This window comes from Megalobrama amblycephala, linkage group LG21, assembly GCF_018812025.1.
Source record: "Megalobrama amblycephala isolate DHTTF-2021 linkage group LG21, ASM1881202v1, whole genome shotgun sequence".
NCBI lineage: Eukaryota > Metazoa > Chordata > Actinopteri > Cypriniformes > Xenocyprididae > Megalobrama > Megalobrama amblycephala.
In genome coordinates, this window is record NC_063064.1 from 26,256,988 (window position 1) to 26,274,442 (window position 17,455).

Below are 17,455 nucleotides of genomic sequence, written 5' to 3' on the forward strand. Positions count from 1 at the left end.
TCGTTGTATAAAAGACCAAGCGAGATTTATAAGATGTATGTGTTTAATTAAATGTGACATAAAAGCGTAGTCATTGTATTGAGCAAAGTAACAGTACTTAAATAAAACTACATGTTCCCGAATTACCAACTACATTTCCCATAGTGCATCTCTCGCGGTGCTGTGAGTCTTGAGTTGATTTTTGACCCAAGACAGGTCAACTTACACTGATTTGGATAAAGAGCGTTTAAGGTACAGTAACGATAAATTGTGTTATTAGGAGTCCAAACTGTGTGGACAACATCTGTTAGACGTGATTAAATTAAAGTTGGCGCAGAAGAAGAAGTCTTGTAGTGAAATTCAACAGTTTTTAGAGGTTTAGCTCCGCGGCTAGTGCGTTAGCCGGTTAGTAGATTTATGCACAAATGAGAAAATCCACAAATCATCTATATCTCAAGACTGCCATTAACATAAACTATGTTTTACAGTTTTAAATCGAGGAGCTTTTTAATAATAGCATTGTATTTTAGTTTGTTTTAGTATGTTTTGTTATAAATTATTATTGTTGATATTAGAAGTATAAACAGTATGAATCCCTGTGATGTAAATATATGCTTATATTTTTTTAATAATTACTATTAACACATTATTATTATTAATATTACAGATAAATATCAGCATATATTTTTTAACAGTTGTTCAGAGTGATTTGTACTTGCATAGTTCATGATAATTACACGATAGAACTTTTACCCAAAAATGAAAATGATGCCTTTATTCACTGTTGTTGAGCCAATGTCAGAAGTTAGCTTTTTGAAACGGAGGATTTAACTAATTCCTGGTTCCTCTTTTAATGTGTCTTTCTGTAATTTCACTTCCAGACACTGATGGAAACTCTATAAATTGTGCTGCAGGGATCATGCAGTGAATCGCTCCTGGCACTGACTGGCACTACAGGACACTGCCGGGTTTCTCTTGTGCCTGATGCCAGGATGGCGGCAGATGTCCACAATAAGGGTGTATCCTGGGAGATTAAAAATGGCAACTTGGCGCCATCAGATAGACTCCGGCAGGACCGATCAGACAGTCCGACCCCCGGCCTGGTAGAGGGGACCGAGCCAGGTTAGTCTCTCAGTTATAAAGCTGTGTAATACAAACAGATACTGTTTTTGTCCAGGATTGTAATCTTTATTTTCCTTTGAAAGATTTTTGTTGCCAAAGTTTTTTATGATGCTGTAACAAAGTAGTTCATGAGAACTATATGGTTCTTAAGCCTACATGTTGGGCCCCTATAAACAAACCACACCTTTTTTTCTTAGTCATGCTTATCCTTGTAATAATATCCCATTGTATTTCCTGTAGTGAGTGATCAAATAACCCATATGTCCGTCTATATGTGATAGATGACTAAAATCTTAGAACTAGTTTAGTCGTGTAAATGATTCTTTACAGAAGTTGAAGTTTACCTCAGCAGTTTCATAATGATATAAAAGCTTCAAAGAAGTCTTCTGAAAGATTTCCCAGAAGCATTAGGAGTATGTGAGGGCAAATTGAAAACAATTTAAGAAAAATTTTATATTTATATATAAATATTTATATTTAAATATAATTTAAATTAGATAAATATACAGTATATACATGCAAATATTTCTTAAATATATACATGCATGTGTTTATTTATATATACATAATATATACATTATGTAAAAACAAACTTTTATTTTGGATGGGATTAATCATTTGACAGCACTAGAAAATACTTTTTTTTTTGCACACTTGCTTCTAAATATGTTTAAAAGTTTAAGGTCTGTAAGATTTTTTTTAAATGTTTTTGAAAGCAGCCTTGTTATGATCAAACAAATGATCAAAAGTGCAGTAAAAACAGTAGTATTGTGAAATATTATTACAATTTAAAATAAATATTTTAAAATGTAATTATTCCTGTGATGCAAAGGTTTTTCAGCATCATTACTCCAATCTTCAGTGTCACATGATCCTTCTGAAATCAAACTAACATGCCGATTTGGTGCTCAAGTACCATGTCTTATTATTATTAATGTTAAAAACAGTTGTTCTGCTTAACATTTTTGAGAAAACTGTGATTTTTTTTGTGGTTTTTTTTAAAGTCTTTGATGAATGGAAAATCCAAAAGTATTTATTTGAAATAGAAGCCTTTTGTAACATTATAAATGACTTTATTTCTTTACTTTCCTTTCTGAATAAAAGCAAGGATGCAATAAATAAATAAATAAATATATATATATATATATATATATATATATATATATATATATATATATATATATATATTACTCACCCCAAACTTTTGAATGGTGGTTTATTTAGATGTAATACAATTTTAAGACAACAAAATGAGAAAATTGCTGAAAATTTATTGTAAATTAACTTTTTTTTTTTTATATATATACATATTTTGATGCAAATTCACTGAAAAATACTTCTTTTTCTTGATTATTTATCATCCAATGACTACTCTGTGATTACATGAATGATACGTCAAAGCTTGTTGAACAGAGGTGTGCTACAGTATTTTTCTAAGCAATGTGTCACTTCTTGGCAGGTGCCGGACAGGAGGCCGCCATGTTCGTTCACGCCCAGTCTTTTGAGGACCTGACTGCTGACAGTGAGTCTAACACTGATGACAAATCTGCAGAGGTGGGCGACTCTAATCTAGAGAACGCTCAAAAAGCGGCTCTGGAAGGAGGTGAGGAGGAGGTGCAGGAGGAAAGCTTAGAGGCTGAACAGGAGGAGGTAGGCAAAGAGGAGGTGCAGAGCAGCAACAAGGCAAAAGAGGAGGATGTGACCAGCGAAACGTGGCGGAGTCACAGGAAGCATGTGTTTGTCTTGAGTGAGGCAGGGAAACCCATCTACACACGCTATGGCACAGAGGAGGCGCTCTCCAGCATCATGGGAGTCATGATGTTACTCATGTCATTTGTAGAAGATAAGAAGAACATCATACGCTCCATCCATGCAGGTAAGATATATCCAGAAAGAAAACAAAAAGGAAAGTAGCTGATATTGATATATGTGCACTACCATACAAAAGTTTTTTAACACGGTTTTCCACATTAATAATAATATGAAATGTTACTTGAGCAGCAAATCAGCACATTAGAATGATTTCTGAAGGATCATGTGACTCTGAAGACTGGAGTAATGCTGAAAATTCAGCTTTTCCATCACAGGAATAAATTATATTTTAATCTTGCCAGAACTTAAGAATGGTAGTGTGTACTTTAAAATATTTGACAATTTTTATTATAAACATCAGTTTATATTTATTTATTATTATTTATTAATAATATTTATTACAATTATTTTATTTTATGATTAAAAAACTGACTTATGCTTTGCTTTTTGGCCTTAAGCTTTTTTTGGCCTTCATTGTCCTGATGGAAGATCCAACCATTGCTCATTATAGGATTTCTAGCAGAAGCGGTCAGGTTTTGATTTTTTATCTGTTGATATTTGGTAGAATCCATGATACCATGTATCTGAACAAGATGTCCAGGACTTCCAGCAGAAAAATAGGCCCACAACATTAAAGATCCAGCAGTATATTTAACCGTGGACATGGGGTACTTTTTATCCATGTGTGCACCAAACCCATCTGGTGGGTTTGCTGCCAAAAAGCTCTTTTTTTTTTTAGTTTCATCTGACCATAGAAGCCGGTCCCATTTGAAGTTCCAATCATGTCTGACAACTTAATATACTGGAGATTGTTTCTGGATGAGAGCAGAGGATTTTGCTTGAAAACCTCCTGAACAATTTGTGGGGATGTAGGTGCTGTTTGATATTTTTTTTTATCGCTTTCTGAGATTCAAGACTCAACTAATCTCTGCAATTCTCCAGCTGTGATCCTTGGAGAGTCTTTGGCCACTAAAACTCTCCTCCTCACTTCACATTAGGACGATTTAGACACACGTCCTCTTCCAGGCAGATTTGTAACATCTTTAGTTAATTGGAACTTCTCAATTATTGCCCTGATAGTGGAAATGGGGATTTTCAATGCTTTAGCTATTTTCTTACAGCCACTTTCTATTTTGTGAAGCTCAACAATCTTTTTCTGCACATCAGAACTATATTCTTTGGTTTTACTCATTGTGATGAATGATTAAGGGAATTTGGCCTTTGTGTTTCCTAATGTTTATACTGCTGTGGAACAAGAAGTCATGGCTGGACAATTTCATGTTCATGATCACCCTGGTGTGCTAAAAAAATGTAAATATGACTGGGAATATACTTTAGATATATTTTACTCATAAAAAATTCTAGGGGTGCCAATAATTATGGCCAACATGTTTTGGACAAAAACATTTATTTCATAATGTGATTTACCCCCACTTTCAATTCTTTTCCTTCAATGAAAGGTTAGATTTTTACTCATTTTATGAATTAAAGATCAAATAGATAAACAATGCAGATTTATTTTTACAGTCATCTTTGATCATATTTACCAAGGGTGCCAATAATTCTAAGCACCACTGTATATTGTGTTTTAACTAAATGCAAATGCACTCTTCAAGGAGTTTTTGCCCCATGAAGAATATAATATAGACATTTTTGTGTGTAAACATCTCTTTCAGATGGCTACAGGGTGGTATTCCTGCGGAAGAGCCCTCTCATCCTGGTGGGCGTCTTTCGTACGAGCTGCTCTGACCGGGAATTGACACGAGAGCTTCATTATGTCTACTATCAGATCGTTAGCCTGCTCACTCTCACTCAGCTGAACCACGTCTTCCAGAACCGGCAGAGCTACGACCTGCGGCGCCTGCTGGCCGGCTCAGAGCACCTCACCGACAGCCTGCTGCGGCTCCTGGACCGAGATCCGGGGCTGCTGCTGAGTGCCGTGATGTGCCTGCCTTTGGCCAGCTCGGCCCGTGACGTGGTCTCCTCCAGCTTGCAGGCTGCTAAAGCCAAGAACCTGGTATTCTCCATCCTGCTAGCAGGAAACAGGCTGGTGACGCTGGTGCGCAAAAAGGACCAGTTCCTGCACCACATGGACCTGCACTTGCTCTTCAACTTGGTCGTTTCTTCGTCCTCCTTCCGCGAAGGCGAAGGGTGGACGCCCATATGTCTGCCCAAGTTTAACCCGGCTGGATTTTTCCACGCACATATTTCTTACCTGGAACCAGCCTCTGATCTGTGTCTGATCCTGGTATCCACCGATCGAGAGGATTTCTTTAACCTCTCCGACTGCAAGAAGCGGTTTCTGGAGCGTTTGCGCAGACGCAGTGCATATCAATCCCTGCAGGAAGCACTGAACACGCCAAGTTATCCCGTCTCACAGGTCGGCATACCTGAGCTGCGACACTTTGTGTACAAATCTAAAAGCTCTGGGCTCTATACAAGGTAAGAGTGTCTAGTGATGATCGTGAAAAGACAATAAATGATAGATGGATGGACGAATGAATGGATGGATGGAAGATAGATAGATAGACAGACAGACAGGCATTGGAGCTTTATATTCATTGCTTCCTCCTGCATTTTATGCAACTTTTTGATTTTTCCTGTCAGCCCTGACCTTCCTGCACCATACCAGGAAGAAGAGGAGCACGAAAGGCTGATGGGATTGTACCAGCACCTGCACAGCTGCCTGCATAACCCCACACGTCCCCTACGCTACATTTACCGCTGTGCAGAGACTGAAAACCTTTATGCCTTGGTGAGTCTGCTGTTCAAGTGTATTATTAGATAGGGGCGTAAATTGGACAGTTAATCACGATACAATATGATATCGATTCTGTCAGCCAGCGATACGATATTTGCCGATACCTCAAAAAATTCCACGATACGATTACGATTCGATTCGATTCAGGGCTATATCGATCGATTTATCGATATTTAGATATTATGTGCCAGGTTTATACGAGTTATATTTTTATTAACTCACAACCACAACCAAAATTGATAACATGAACTTTTTTATTAGTCTCTTTTATTTTTTATTTTTTATTACACCCCCTCTATCCCAATTGGGATATTTTCAACAACACCAAAAAAAACAAAACAGTTTTTTTTAAATAAATAAAAATAGTATTTATAGTAAAAAATAGTTTGTAGTATTTCCCGAGTATTTCAACTGGAACTGGCAAAGTTTACAAATAAAGTGGGATTTCTTTGCCTGCCCATCTGCTTTCAGAAATACAAAATGTTTCCAAACCCATGATTTGCGTACGGAAGAGGATTAGGGCCAAGCAATAATAAAAAAATAAAACCATCTCGAGATTAAAGTCGTTAAATTTCGAGAAAAAAATTTGTTAAATTATGAGAAAAATGTTGTTAAATTTCAAGAAAAAAGTCGAGATAAAATGTTGAGAATAAACTCATTAAATTATGACTTTATTCTCAACATTTTATCTCGACTTTTTTTCTCGAAATTTAACAAGTTTTTTCTCATAATTTAATGAATTTGTTCTCGTAATTTAATGACTTCATCATAATTTAATGACTTTATTCTCAACATTTTATCTCGACTTTTTTCTCGAAATTTAACAAGTTTTTTTTCTTGTAATTTAACGAGTTTATTCTCAACATTTTTTTATATCAACTTTTTCCTCGAAATTTAACGACATTTTCTCGTAATTTAATGAGTTTATTCTCAACATTTTATTTAGACTTTTTTCTCGAAATTTAACAACTTTAATCTCGAGATGGTTTTAATTTTTTATTAAACAGCAGGCACAAACTTTTCTGCATCTGTCTTTTCGCTGCTACAACCATTTTTTGCTGCATCGCATTCGCAGTCTGATACGCAGGCAGAGTGTATGGTGAGAAAATGAAAATGCGCGCTTTGGCGGAAATGCGGACGTTATGTGAGGTTGTGGAGGGTGTCAAAATAAAGGTACCTCATATCGATATTATAAATGTGGCATCGATGCATCATATCGTTAGACGTTTGATCGATGTATCATTACACCCCTATTATTAGATACATTTCATAGATTTAATGTGTATGTATTCCTGAGGAGGTATCCAGTTAAAGGGTTAGTTCACCCAAAATTCTGTCATCTGCTGAGCACAAAAGAAGATATTTTGAAGAATATGGGTAATCAAACAGTTGATGGAGCCCCATTGACTTCCATAGTATGGAAATAAAATACAATGGAAGTCAGTGGGGCCCATCAACTGCCAAATAGTTAAAAAGAACAGCATTTATTTGAAATTGAAATCTTTTGTAACAATGTTAAAGTCTTTACTGTCACTTCTGATCAATTTAATGCATTTTTGCTGAGTGTTTCTGATTTCTGAAGTTGACAGCACCTTAAGTGCATTAAAACCCTGAGGTTTTTGTCGTTCTTACTTTGTCAAACTCCACCTCTCTATAGGTAACAAGTGGTTTCGAGCTCTACCTCTGCTTCAGTCCTTTGGGAACAAAGGGACTCGCTGTATCTGCTGTCAACAAACTCCTGAAGTGGATCAGGAAGGAGGAGGATCGTCTGTTCATACTCAGTCCTTTAACATACTGAGCCAGTTCAGGCAGTCCTAAACACCTGAAACAATACAACACTAGTGAACGTCTGACCTCAGACTGCTGGAAGAGCAGCATCTGTGACCCTATGTGATTGCATGAATATGCGAAAGGATGCTGTCAGATATTAAGGGCTTGATTGTTATTTTGAGGAAGGTTTGAAACTGAGTATAAGGTGTGGAAAACTGTTGGGAAAGTATACTATATTTACAAATAATTGCTTTTAAATGTGGCCCTGTAAGCAGCACTAAACACTGAAGGCAGTAGATTAGAACTACGCAATCTAATAAATGCTTACAATGTCTGTACGCTGCTGGAAACTGAACATCTAGGCCTTCGCTTTTTAAATATATAATAGACCTGTCACTGTTTCAACCTAACATCTATAGTTTTAAATGAGCCAAGTTAAGTATTACTGATTGCATTAATAGATTATTGAGCTGTGGCCTTCATATTTCTTTATTTTCATTAGAAGATAAAAAACTCTGATAAACATTCAGTTTATGTTTTCAGTTAGGTGTGATGTGATGGGACTGAAAGTATAGCTGACCAAACTGACTAGCGTTTCTTTTTAGAGACGTGACTGACTAGGTGCAAACATTGCAAAAACCCGAAGCACGGCTTGATGTAAAGAGGAATCCACTAGTGAATTGCTCGGTGTAAAGATCTCTCTGTCATAGTGTCAAAAGTTTCAACGACTGACCATGTGTTGCTACTGAGTGCCTCTTCAAATCTATTACTAAGGACCAGTTTCTTTTATGTTTCATAGTTGCACTTGATTGTTAATTTGTTACTAATGCTTTCATTTGAATGAATAAGTGACACTGTGTGTCAGGAGGGCTTCTAATACACTGTGGTCTTTTTATTCCAGTCCTATGGGAAATTGTGGGATAACTGATGTAGATGATAATAAATGCCAGAGGAAAGTAATTTGTATATCTGGTGTTTCAAAAATATTTGTGGTGGTGGCAGCGCTCTTGCTTTGTTTATTTTCTGTCTAACGCAATTTTGACACATGCATCAAGATGAAATCAATCTTAAGAAATTAAATGCATTTACTGAAGACATACATTTTGTCATATGTTTATCTTTTAGATAATTCCTCAAATGAAAAGTTACATGATACAGTTGTGTTTTAGCATATACTTGACGTGATTGACAGCTATTACTTTTGATTATTTAGTCATGTCTGATCCAGAGATTTACTCCTTTATAGTTTTAATGATCAATATAAAATAAGAATAAAAGTAGCATTAAAAATTAATTAATAGTAAGCAAGACAAATAACCAAAGAATAACATGTTGATGTAAAATATCATCATTTGTAAAATGGTCCCATATTAAATCTTTGTCCCCCGGTTTCACAGGCAAGGCTTAAAGGGATAGTTCACCCAAAAATGAAAATTCTGTCATCATTTGCTCACCCTCATGTTGTTCCAAACCTGTATAAATGTCTTTGTTCTGTTGAACACAAATGAAGATATTTTGAAGAATGTGTTAAACTGAACAGTTCTGGGGCACCATTGACTTCCATAGTAATTTTTTTCCTACTATGGAAGTCAATGGTGCCCCAAAGTGGCTTACTTACAAACTTTCATCAAAATATCTTCCTTTGTGCTCAACAGACATTTATACAAGTTTGGAACAACTTGAGGCATTGTTTTGACTCGAGATGATCACCATTAATGTTTTTTTCTAGTGTACGTTTATAAAAGCTACTTAAATATCCTAATTGAACTAAGGTATAATCCTGGCTCAGGCTAAGCCCTGTCTGTGAAACCGGGCCTGTGTGTGTTAAGATTTATTTGTGTAAACTGTAAGTCTGAATATTAAATGTTTTTACCATTTAAAATAACTTTTTTCTTTTTTAATATATTTTAAAATGTAATTTATTCCTGTGATGCGAAGCTGAATTTTCAGCATCATTACTCTAGTCTTCAGCGTCACATGTTCCTTCAGAAATCATTCTTATATGCTTGTGTATGGTAATAAGAAACATTTCTTATTATTATCAACAGTTGTGTTGCTTAATAATTTTTTGGGGGAAAACCATGCTTTTATTTCAGATGATGGTGAATGAAAAGAACAGTATTTACTTGAAATGGAAGTCTTTTGTAACATTAAAAAAAAAAAACTACTGCACTTTTTTTTATCAATATAATGCATCCTTGTTGAATAGAAGTATTATTTTCTTAAAAATAACCCCAGACTTTAAAACGAAACTGATGCTTATAGTATATAGAGAAATTTGGTTTAGTTAGTGTGGTTGTGCATAAACTCACGCTATTCTTGATGAGAAAGGAAATACGATACAAGGGAAAAAGACGCATGCAAATCAGGGATGACACAATTCTCAATACAACATTGAACCGTTCGGAACAACATCCACCGTTCATATTTCAATATTTCCATGCATTTTACTTCTCTCCTGTTCAAATAAAGTTATGTTGGTTGCAGGAAATGTTAACATCCATACTTCTTGATGTCCATAAAAGGGCAAAGGAATCACATATTTTCCCCTGTATTCCTTCAGCAAGTGAAAGTCTGTTTTCAAAGGTGGACAATTGGTTTTGAAAAATCAGCCTACACATATTGATGAATGCAGTTTATCAGCCTGTATCATCTTCCACAGCAGACTGAAACAAAGGGGATTTTGTCATTGGGTACATAGTCAGATATGCTTGCACATGTTCCTGTTTTATATATATATATATGTTGTTTTTTGTTTGTCCCCACATATGTAAAAAATGACATTTGCATTCAGCTGTTCTGTGCAGGAAAAAATGTGGCGTGAAGATAAGTAGGAAAATACATTTAAAAATAATCCTGAATAATTTGAATTGAGGGGAAAACACAGCAAACAAACACAAGCTATTATTTACTGATCCAGGTACTGTATAAAATACAGGGGAAATAGTTGGTCAAGAAAGTAAAATCACATTTATTTATTTATTTTCAGTCAGTAATCACAGGTTGGTGTTACTGAATGATTGTCACCAAGTTGAATATATGATATTAGACTTAAGTTTTTTTTTTTTTTTTTAAATATATTTGACATTTTGAATTTCGAATTTTGAATAAAGTATTATTCTTCCTATTATTATATTAGACTTTCAAGCTTCAAAAATACACATAACACCACAAGAATCATAAAACTGACCCATAGGGCTTGTGTGTTATATTTACATCTTCTCAATACATTTTTTAGAAGTCAAAATTCTATAAATGTTCCCCTCAAACATAGACTTGAAAATGCACTAAAAATGGTTGAAATTCATGAATGCTTTGGAATACAGACCTAGGGTTGGTCACTTTAGTGTTAAGTTTACTGTAAAACAAATGTACTGTTCTAAACATTTTTTATTTTACACAAAACATATATTTTACAAAATAATTTTTACCCTAAACTTGCTATAAAATCAAAGCCATATGTCCAACAAGCTGTGTTACAAATTTGAAGTTGATATCACAAAAATTGAAGTTTTTGTTTAAGCTCTATACCAAAAATAGCCACCGGGTGACACACCACATTGAGTTTTTTTATGCGTTCTCCTGTAATTAATTAAGAAATCAAACAGTATTTTTATACATTAAAACATTATACATTATATAGTGGCATGCACAATTTTAGCTTCAGCCTGCAGAAAAAAAAAGAGCATAAGAGCATGCAAATAAGAAGTAAAACACATTTGGAATTTCCTGCATGATTTGAATGAAAAAACAACAAGGAAAAAAACACAAAAGCAAAGCACAGTTAACTATATTATTCATAGATTCAGTTATATCAAATGTACTTGGGAAAATAGTAAAATAAAGTATCACATTTATTTTAAATTGGCAATGTTACTGAATCATTGTCACTGTTGAATATATGCTAACAGAGTTTACTTACAGTTTTTATTTATTTATTTGTGATTTTGCATTTATCCACATGCTCTCAAAAGAATGAACATCCATTTGTAATATCTAGTCTCAAAGTGCATAATAGTCATTTTTAAGATATATTCTTGATTGTTTATATTTTACATTTATAAATACTGACATTAAAATTTATAGACATCTCCATTTTTAAACTTAGTATAATGAAATACATTATTGTATTTATGTGTGATCTCTTTTTCATGGAAAAAATGGTACTTTATGTACTTCTGAATTCACTGACATGTGCTGAAAATAATTTAAATAAAAGTGGAAAATTTACAAATGATGAATGGTATATTTTGCAAACCAGTATTCATGGATATTTATTTTTAAAGAAAAGTATAGAAATTATTAGAATACATTATTTCCTTCATTAAATTTACATTATTGAGTGAATAATGTATAATTCAGTAGTTGCAAGGGGACATGTATTCTGCTTAATATATGAAACATATTGTGTGTATCACATAATAATGTTTAGATTATGCAAAGAAACTCAACTGAAGACTCAAGAGTCATGCTGCAAATCTAACACAAACCACACCTCTGTAAATCCAGTATATAATAATCTCACACTGTCCATCTGACACCCTTCATCTGGATCATGGCACTGCAAATCATCAGCGTGCTTCTTTTCACTGTGTTTTTCTCTGAAGGTACGTCATTACAGGATTTATTTCCATGTGTCCATTGCTTTTAGGCATATTGTTTAACTAAAGCTGTGCTGATGAATGATTTACACATGGTTAATTTGTTTGCCACTTCAATAATTTTATTTAAAAACAAAACATGTAGAAGAACATTTTAATCCCTGTATCCCTAATTATTTTCTCATTGTCTTTCAGCACTGACACTGGTGTGTTACAACTGTACCACGACAGGTTCTTCTGAAACATGCACACAAAATGCCACCTGTCCTTCAAACTTCACTCAGTGCAGTTACATTAGCACAAACAGTAAGAATAACTAATTATGAGACATGTGCGTTAGGTAAAGAATATGTTATTGACATGGGGTTGCTAGGGAGTCATTATTTTTAATGTTGTTCATTGTAGGTAGCATTGGCCAGAAGTCTTGTGCAGCCTCGTGTGATAATTGGAGCATACATTCTGAAGTGTTCAAGATGTCCTCCCAGTGCTGTCCTACAGATCTCTGCAACAAATCCCCAGGTACTACAAACATGTGAAAGTGAAGGAAACATTAAACTGTGATCTCCCCACTCACCTCTTTTAACTACATTTTTCGAAAATGTCTTTTGCACCTCAAAATAAAAATTCAGTCATTGTTTACTGTTATTTTGTTCAAACCTGCATGATTTTCTGTCTTCCATGGAATACAAAAGGAGAAATTTTAAAGAACTGATAATTTTTTTTTTCAATGCAATTGCAATGAATGGAGGCACAAAAAGGGCACAGAAGCACCATAAAAGCGGCCCCTACAAAGTTTATGTCATTATTCATTGATAATATCCTGTTTAGTGAGTAAATTTGAAATTGAGAACCAGGTCATTCTGACTGCTTTTGTGAAAGGGATCAAGTGAACCAGGGAAAAGATCTTGTTCAAAAGAATGATTTATTTATGAATCATATATCAATTTGTTAGGTAACGGTTTCAATGATATGTCTGTTTTTCATACAAAGCTATTGTAGATTCAGAAGATGTAAATGTAACTCACAAGCCCTGTGGATAACTTTTATGATACATGTGGTGTTTGTGTCCCTTTTGAAAGTCTCTGACAATATGGGGACAGTTGCTAAGGCTTTTAAGGTACAGCTCAGTTCAACTGTCTCTGCTTTTCTTTACAGCTGCAGATAATGAACTGACGTGTTACACCTGCAGTGACACAAACTGCTCAAAAACACTGAAATGTAAAGGTGATGAGAATCGGTGCATCACTGCAACAGGTGATTCATGGATAATCTAATCTGCAGAGACAGAATAGCTGTTTCCTAATGTGAATGAATTACAGTTCTTGTTTTCCATCAAGACTCATTGAAATCTTTCTATAAATTCCTTTTTCTCTTCTCTTTTTTCTTAGTTGGATTTAGTGGCACGAACTCCAATGTCAAAGGATGTGCAAGTCAAAACATCTGTAACAACAGTGCACTAGTGAACCTTGCACTTTCCCAAGGCCTCATCGTGTCTTCTGTTTCATGTTGTGGAGCAAACCTGTGTAATAATGCCCAGAGTACAGCACAGGGACTGTTTCTGCTGGTACCAATACTTTCCCTCCTTTTTTCCATCTGAGATCCGGTTTAGGAGGTTTTCTTTTGGTTATATTAGTATTTGGATGCTCAGTTTTGTCAATGTAAAGCAGTTATAAGCTTTTCTGATTAATTAAGAGGAATTTATTTGTTAAAATGACCGTCTGTCTGGTAAGTGTGCTGTTGTATTTCTAATCATGAATCTAATGAATCTCTCATGAAAGTAAAATAAAGATTAAGATTACTTTATTAGCAGTCTTATTAAACACTAAAATGTGAATGATCAATGTTCTTGTCAATGCGCAGAATAATTAGAAAGAGCATTTCAAGCAGTACTTCTATGTTGATAAGGTAATGATTGTCAAGTCGAGTATTCAAGCCCATTCACAATATAATATAATATAATATAATATAATATACAGACTAAATGCATGTTTGAGCTGTTTTAACTGAAAGCCGCTTGAATTGACATGTCTTAAAATATGTTTGTGCCATTGTTTTGTCTCAAGATGCACACCAATAATGTTTTTTTCCCCTTAAGGCAGGGGTTCCCAAACTTTTCAGCCCACGACCCCCAAAATAACGATGACAGTGACTCGCGACCCCCACTATCCTCGGAGGTGGTTAATGAGTTGTGCACAAAGGCGCACACGCACTAACGCATGTTTCACACATAGGCCTACTCTGTTTGCAGTGCGCATTTTTTTCTGTGCCCATATTAACGGATTTCACACTGCACGCGGATGCGGTCCGGCAGTGCGTTCCAGGAGCGGTGCGTCTGCAGCAGTGCAGCGATCATTTACGCGCCGAGTCTATTTTTGCTGTGCTGCACAGCGCTGAATTAAAACGACAGCGCACTGTTCGCATTAAAATAAACATGTATTGACACGAAAAAACTAGTAATTTCACCATAGATTCATATAGTTCAAAGTCTCTGTTACACAGTTTAAACACGGCATTTTTGCCTCGGGTAAAGCAAGGAAAATAACACCTTACCAGGCATTTAGGTGAACAAGGAGACATAAACAATAGCACTCGTCTCTTCGTGAAGGTGGAAAAACAGTTCTTTATGACCTGAGGGATTTATTGTAAAAAGATTTAAAAGGAAAGAAAAGACGAGAGTCGCCTGTTTTTGTCTATTTTAAGTTTTTAAAAAAAAAAACGTTTTTGATTTTAACATAAAGCTTACGTTAAAATGTTTTGCCACTTGCGTGAGCAATATATAAATCTAAAGTATTACTTCAGATAAATATAAAGTATGATATGAATAAACGTTTAAATATAGTGCGTTTAAACGTGACATCTATGAAATATAGTGTAGGCCTATACAAAGAGAATCGCTGTGCTGACAAGCCATATTCAGTAACAACTTTTGGATTTGAAATAAAAATAAGTAAATGTTGTGTTTGTGATACACAGCCATGGAGCAGTTGCGCACTGCAAACGCGGCATATGTGAAGCGCGTGCTTCTCCGCTCTCCTCCGCCGGCCTCCCTGCGTTGTCTTTTTTGATCGATATTAACCAACGTTTCATTTCGACACATGTCTGAATGTTTAACATGTTGCAGTAAACTGACCTGCTGCAGCTGATGCTGTTGCTACTATGTCATTAATCTGTCGTAGTCACCTCAGGAGTCACGGCCGAGGAAAGGAAACTCGAAAGGTTGATGGCTTTTTTTTTATTTGCATGGTTTTTGTTTTTAATTTAACTACTATTTTTAGTATTTTGTGACAATTATTGATAGAATATACTCTTTCTAATCGTTTAATTATTATTATTATTATTATTTTTATTTTTTTTATTTCTGTAAATCATCTCGCGACCCCTCCCTCACTGTCTCGCGACCCCGACTTTGGGAACCACTGCCTTAAGGGGGAAAAAAATACTTAAATGTCTTAATTGAACTAAGGCTTATTTCTGGCTTAATCTAAGCCCACCTGTGAATCCAGGCCTATATGAGTCAAATTAACTTTTATAATTTAAGAAAAATATGGCATTATGGTATAACATTGGGAGAACAAAAAGGTTATAAATATGTTTAAATAAGTTTTTCATTAAATCAGATATCTAAACTAAAGTTAAAGTAAAACTACAAACACAAGGAAATGTTGACATTGACCATTTGCATCTTTGGTGCTATAATATTATGTGGTTTACAATTTGAAAAGGCAGTTGGGACATTTTGTGGGTTAAGACAGTGACAAACAATATTTTAATATTTGTAATCAAGCACAAAATACCCTCTGCATGTTTGACTATAAAGTACATATCACCAAAAAAAAAAAAAAAAAAAAAAAAAAAAAAAGTAGATGCACTTAAATACAAACACAAACATGAGAAATTAATCCACATTAGACAATATGTTTTCAAGCTCTTCATCAATGTTGACTCCTGCCTGGCACACATATTTCTACACATATGATTCCATAGAAATATGCATTGCTGAAGAGTTACTCTGTTATAAGTGTTGAATTCATTCACTTTTGTGTCTAATCCTTGCCAAAATGCTGTTTTTATTCTCTTGAAAATGATTAACATTGTGACCTATAGTCACTAGTATAAGATTCACATCAGCAATTTAACGATTTAAGATTTAAATTTGGTATTGTCAAGTAGCCACTAGACTTTATGTAGATTACAATGTATCTGTTTATTTGATGATTTTGGCAAAGTTTGAATTAGATTAAATTGAGTTTATCCAAGTTTGCCTTTTGAGGTTTGTACAGCTCAGTTGTGTGTTCTCACAACCACTACTGACTGAAACATTACACTATTTGGACGGTGTGTGAGATTTATTTATTATATTTTATGATTGGCTTATGAATATTAATTAGATCACGTGACTGGAAGGTTGCCAAGGAACCAGCTCTATCCGTCCACATATGGAAAATGCAATTGCAAATACAATTTCTTTTGAAAATAGTCTAGAATATCCTTCTATAGTCAAGTATAGCCACTAGAATGTAGATTAGATTACAATAGTGTTCATTAAGTTACAAACTTAGAGGTTGCTCTGAAAACCTCACTCATCAAGTAAAAATTCATGGTCATATTGTTTTTAATAAATCACTGATTGCAATGAATACTGTGTATCTGTTTATTTGCTGACTTTGTGAGCCATTTCAAGGCAAAGTTTGAATTAAATCACTAAAAAAATAGTGCAGTTTATCCAAGTTTTCCTTATGTGGTTTGTACAGCTCAGTTGTGTATTCTCACAAACACTGAATGACATGAATGACACACTTAATGAGAGAGAGATTTATTTATTCTATTCATCAAAGCAAATTTAAAAAGTGCTGGCTAATGCTAATCGTAAATACTCTAAAATTGCTATTCACATCGGCACTTCGCCAGTCAGAGATCACAAAAAATCACTAAAAATAAAAAATAATAATAATTATTTTTCACTAAAAATAATATTAATTATTTATAATTATTAATTAAATAATAAATAATATTAATAATTATTAATTATTTATAAATAATATTAATTATTATCACTAAAAATAATATTAATATTACTCACAAGTATGATGTCAGACACTGTAATTAATAACCTCTGGGCCCCTCCTTGTTCACCAGGGTAACGAGATGCACACTGTAGCACACTGTCGTCACTCAATGGCTGGCTGTCTAAGTGGTGTCTGCAGAATAATATAGGGTTCACAGATGGAAAATTGGAAAAGTTTTTGGGGCAGACTTGACATGTTGAAAAGAAATGGTTTTCTTCAGCTTCTAAACATACTTTATCACTAGAAAAAAAATGAAATAATCTACTTATTAAAGGGATAGTTCACCCAAAAATGAAAATTTGATGTTTATCTGCTTACCCCCAGGGCATCAAAGATGTAGGTGA

General features: G+C 34.5%; 2 protein-coding genes across 2 annotated transcripts; both read left to right on the plus strand.

Moving 5' to 3' along the window:
• The first annotated feature begins 71 nt into the window (after nucleotides 1–71).
• On the plus strand, nucleotides 72–8,543 carry mon1a (MON1 secretory trafficking family member A). Its single transcript, XM_048172436.1, has 6 exons — nucleotides 72–231; nucleotides 861–1,101; nucleotides 2,561–2,977; nucleotides 4,590–5,355; nucleotides 5,521–5,668; nucleotides 7,332–8,543. Exons 2-6 carry the CDS (start codon nucleotides 972–974, stop codon nucleotides 7,470–7,472), a joined length of 1,602 nt encoding a protein of 533 aa, XP_048028393.1. The 5' UTR covers nucleotides 72–231; nucleotides 861–971; the 3' UTR covers nucleotides 7,473–8,543.
• Nucleotides 8,544–11,913: 3,370 nt separating this feature from the next.
• Nucleotides 11,914–16,682, plus strand: LOC125256961 (phospholipase A2 inhibitor gamma subunit B-like). The gene is made up of 5 exons (XM_048173318.1): nucleotides 11,914–12,051; nucleotides 12,241–12,351; nucleotides 12,451–12,564; nucleotides 13,201–13,299; nucleotides 13,434–16,682. Exons 1-5 carry the CDS (start codon nucleotides 12,000–12,002, stop codon nucleotides 13,640–13,642), a joined length of 585 nt encoding a protein of 194 aa, XP_048029275.1. The 5' UTR covers nucleotides 11,914–11,999; the 3' UTR covers nucleotides 13,643–16,682.
• The last annotated feature ends 773 nt before the right edge of the window (nucleotides 16,683–17,455 follow it).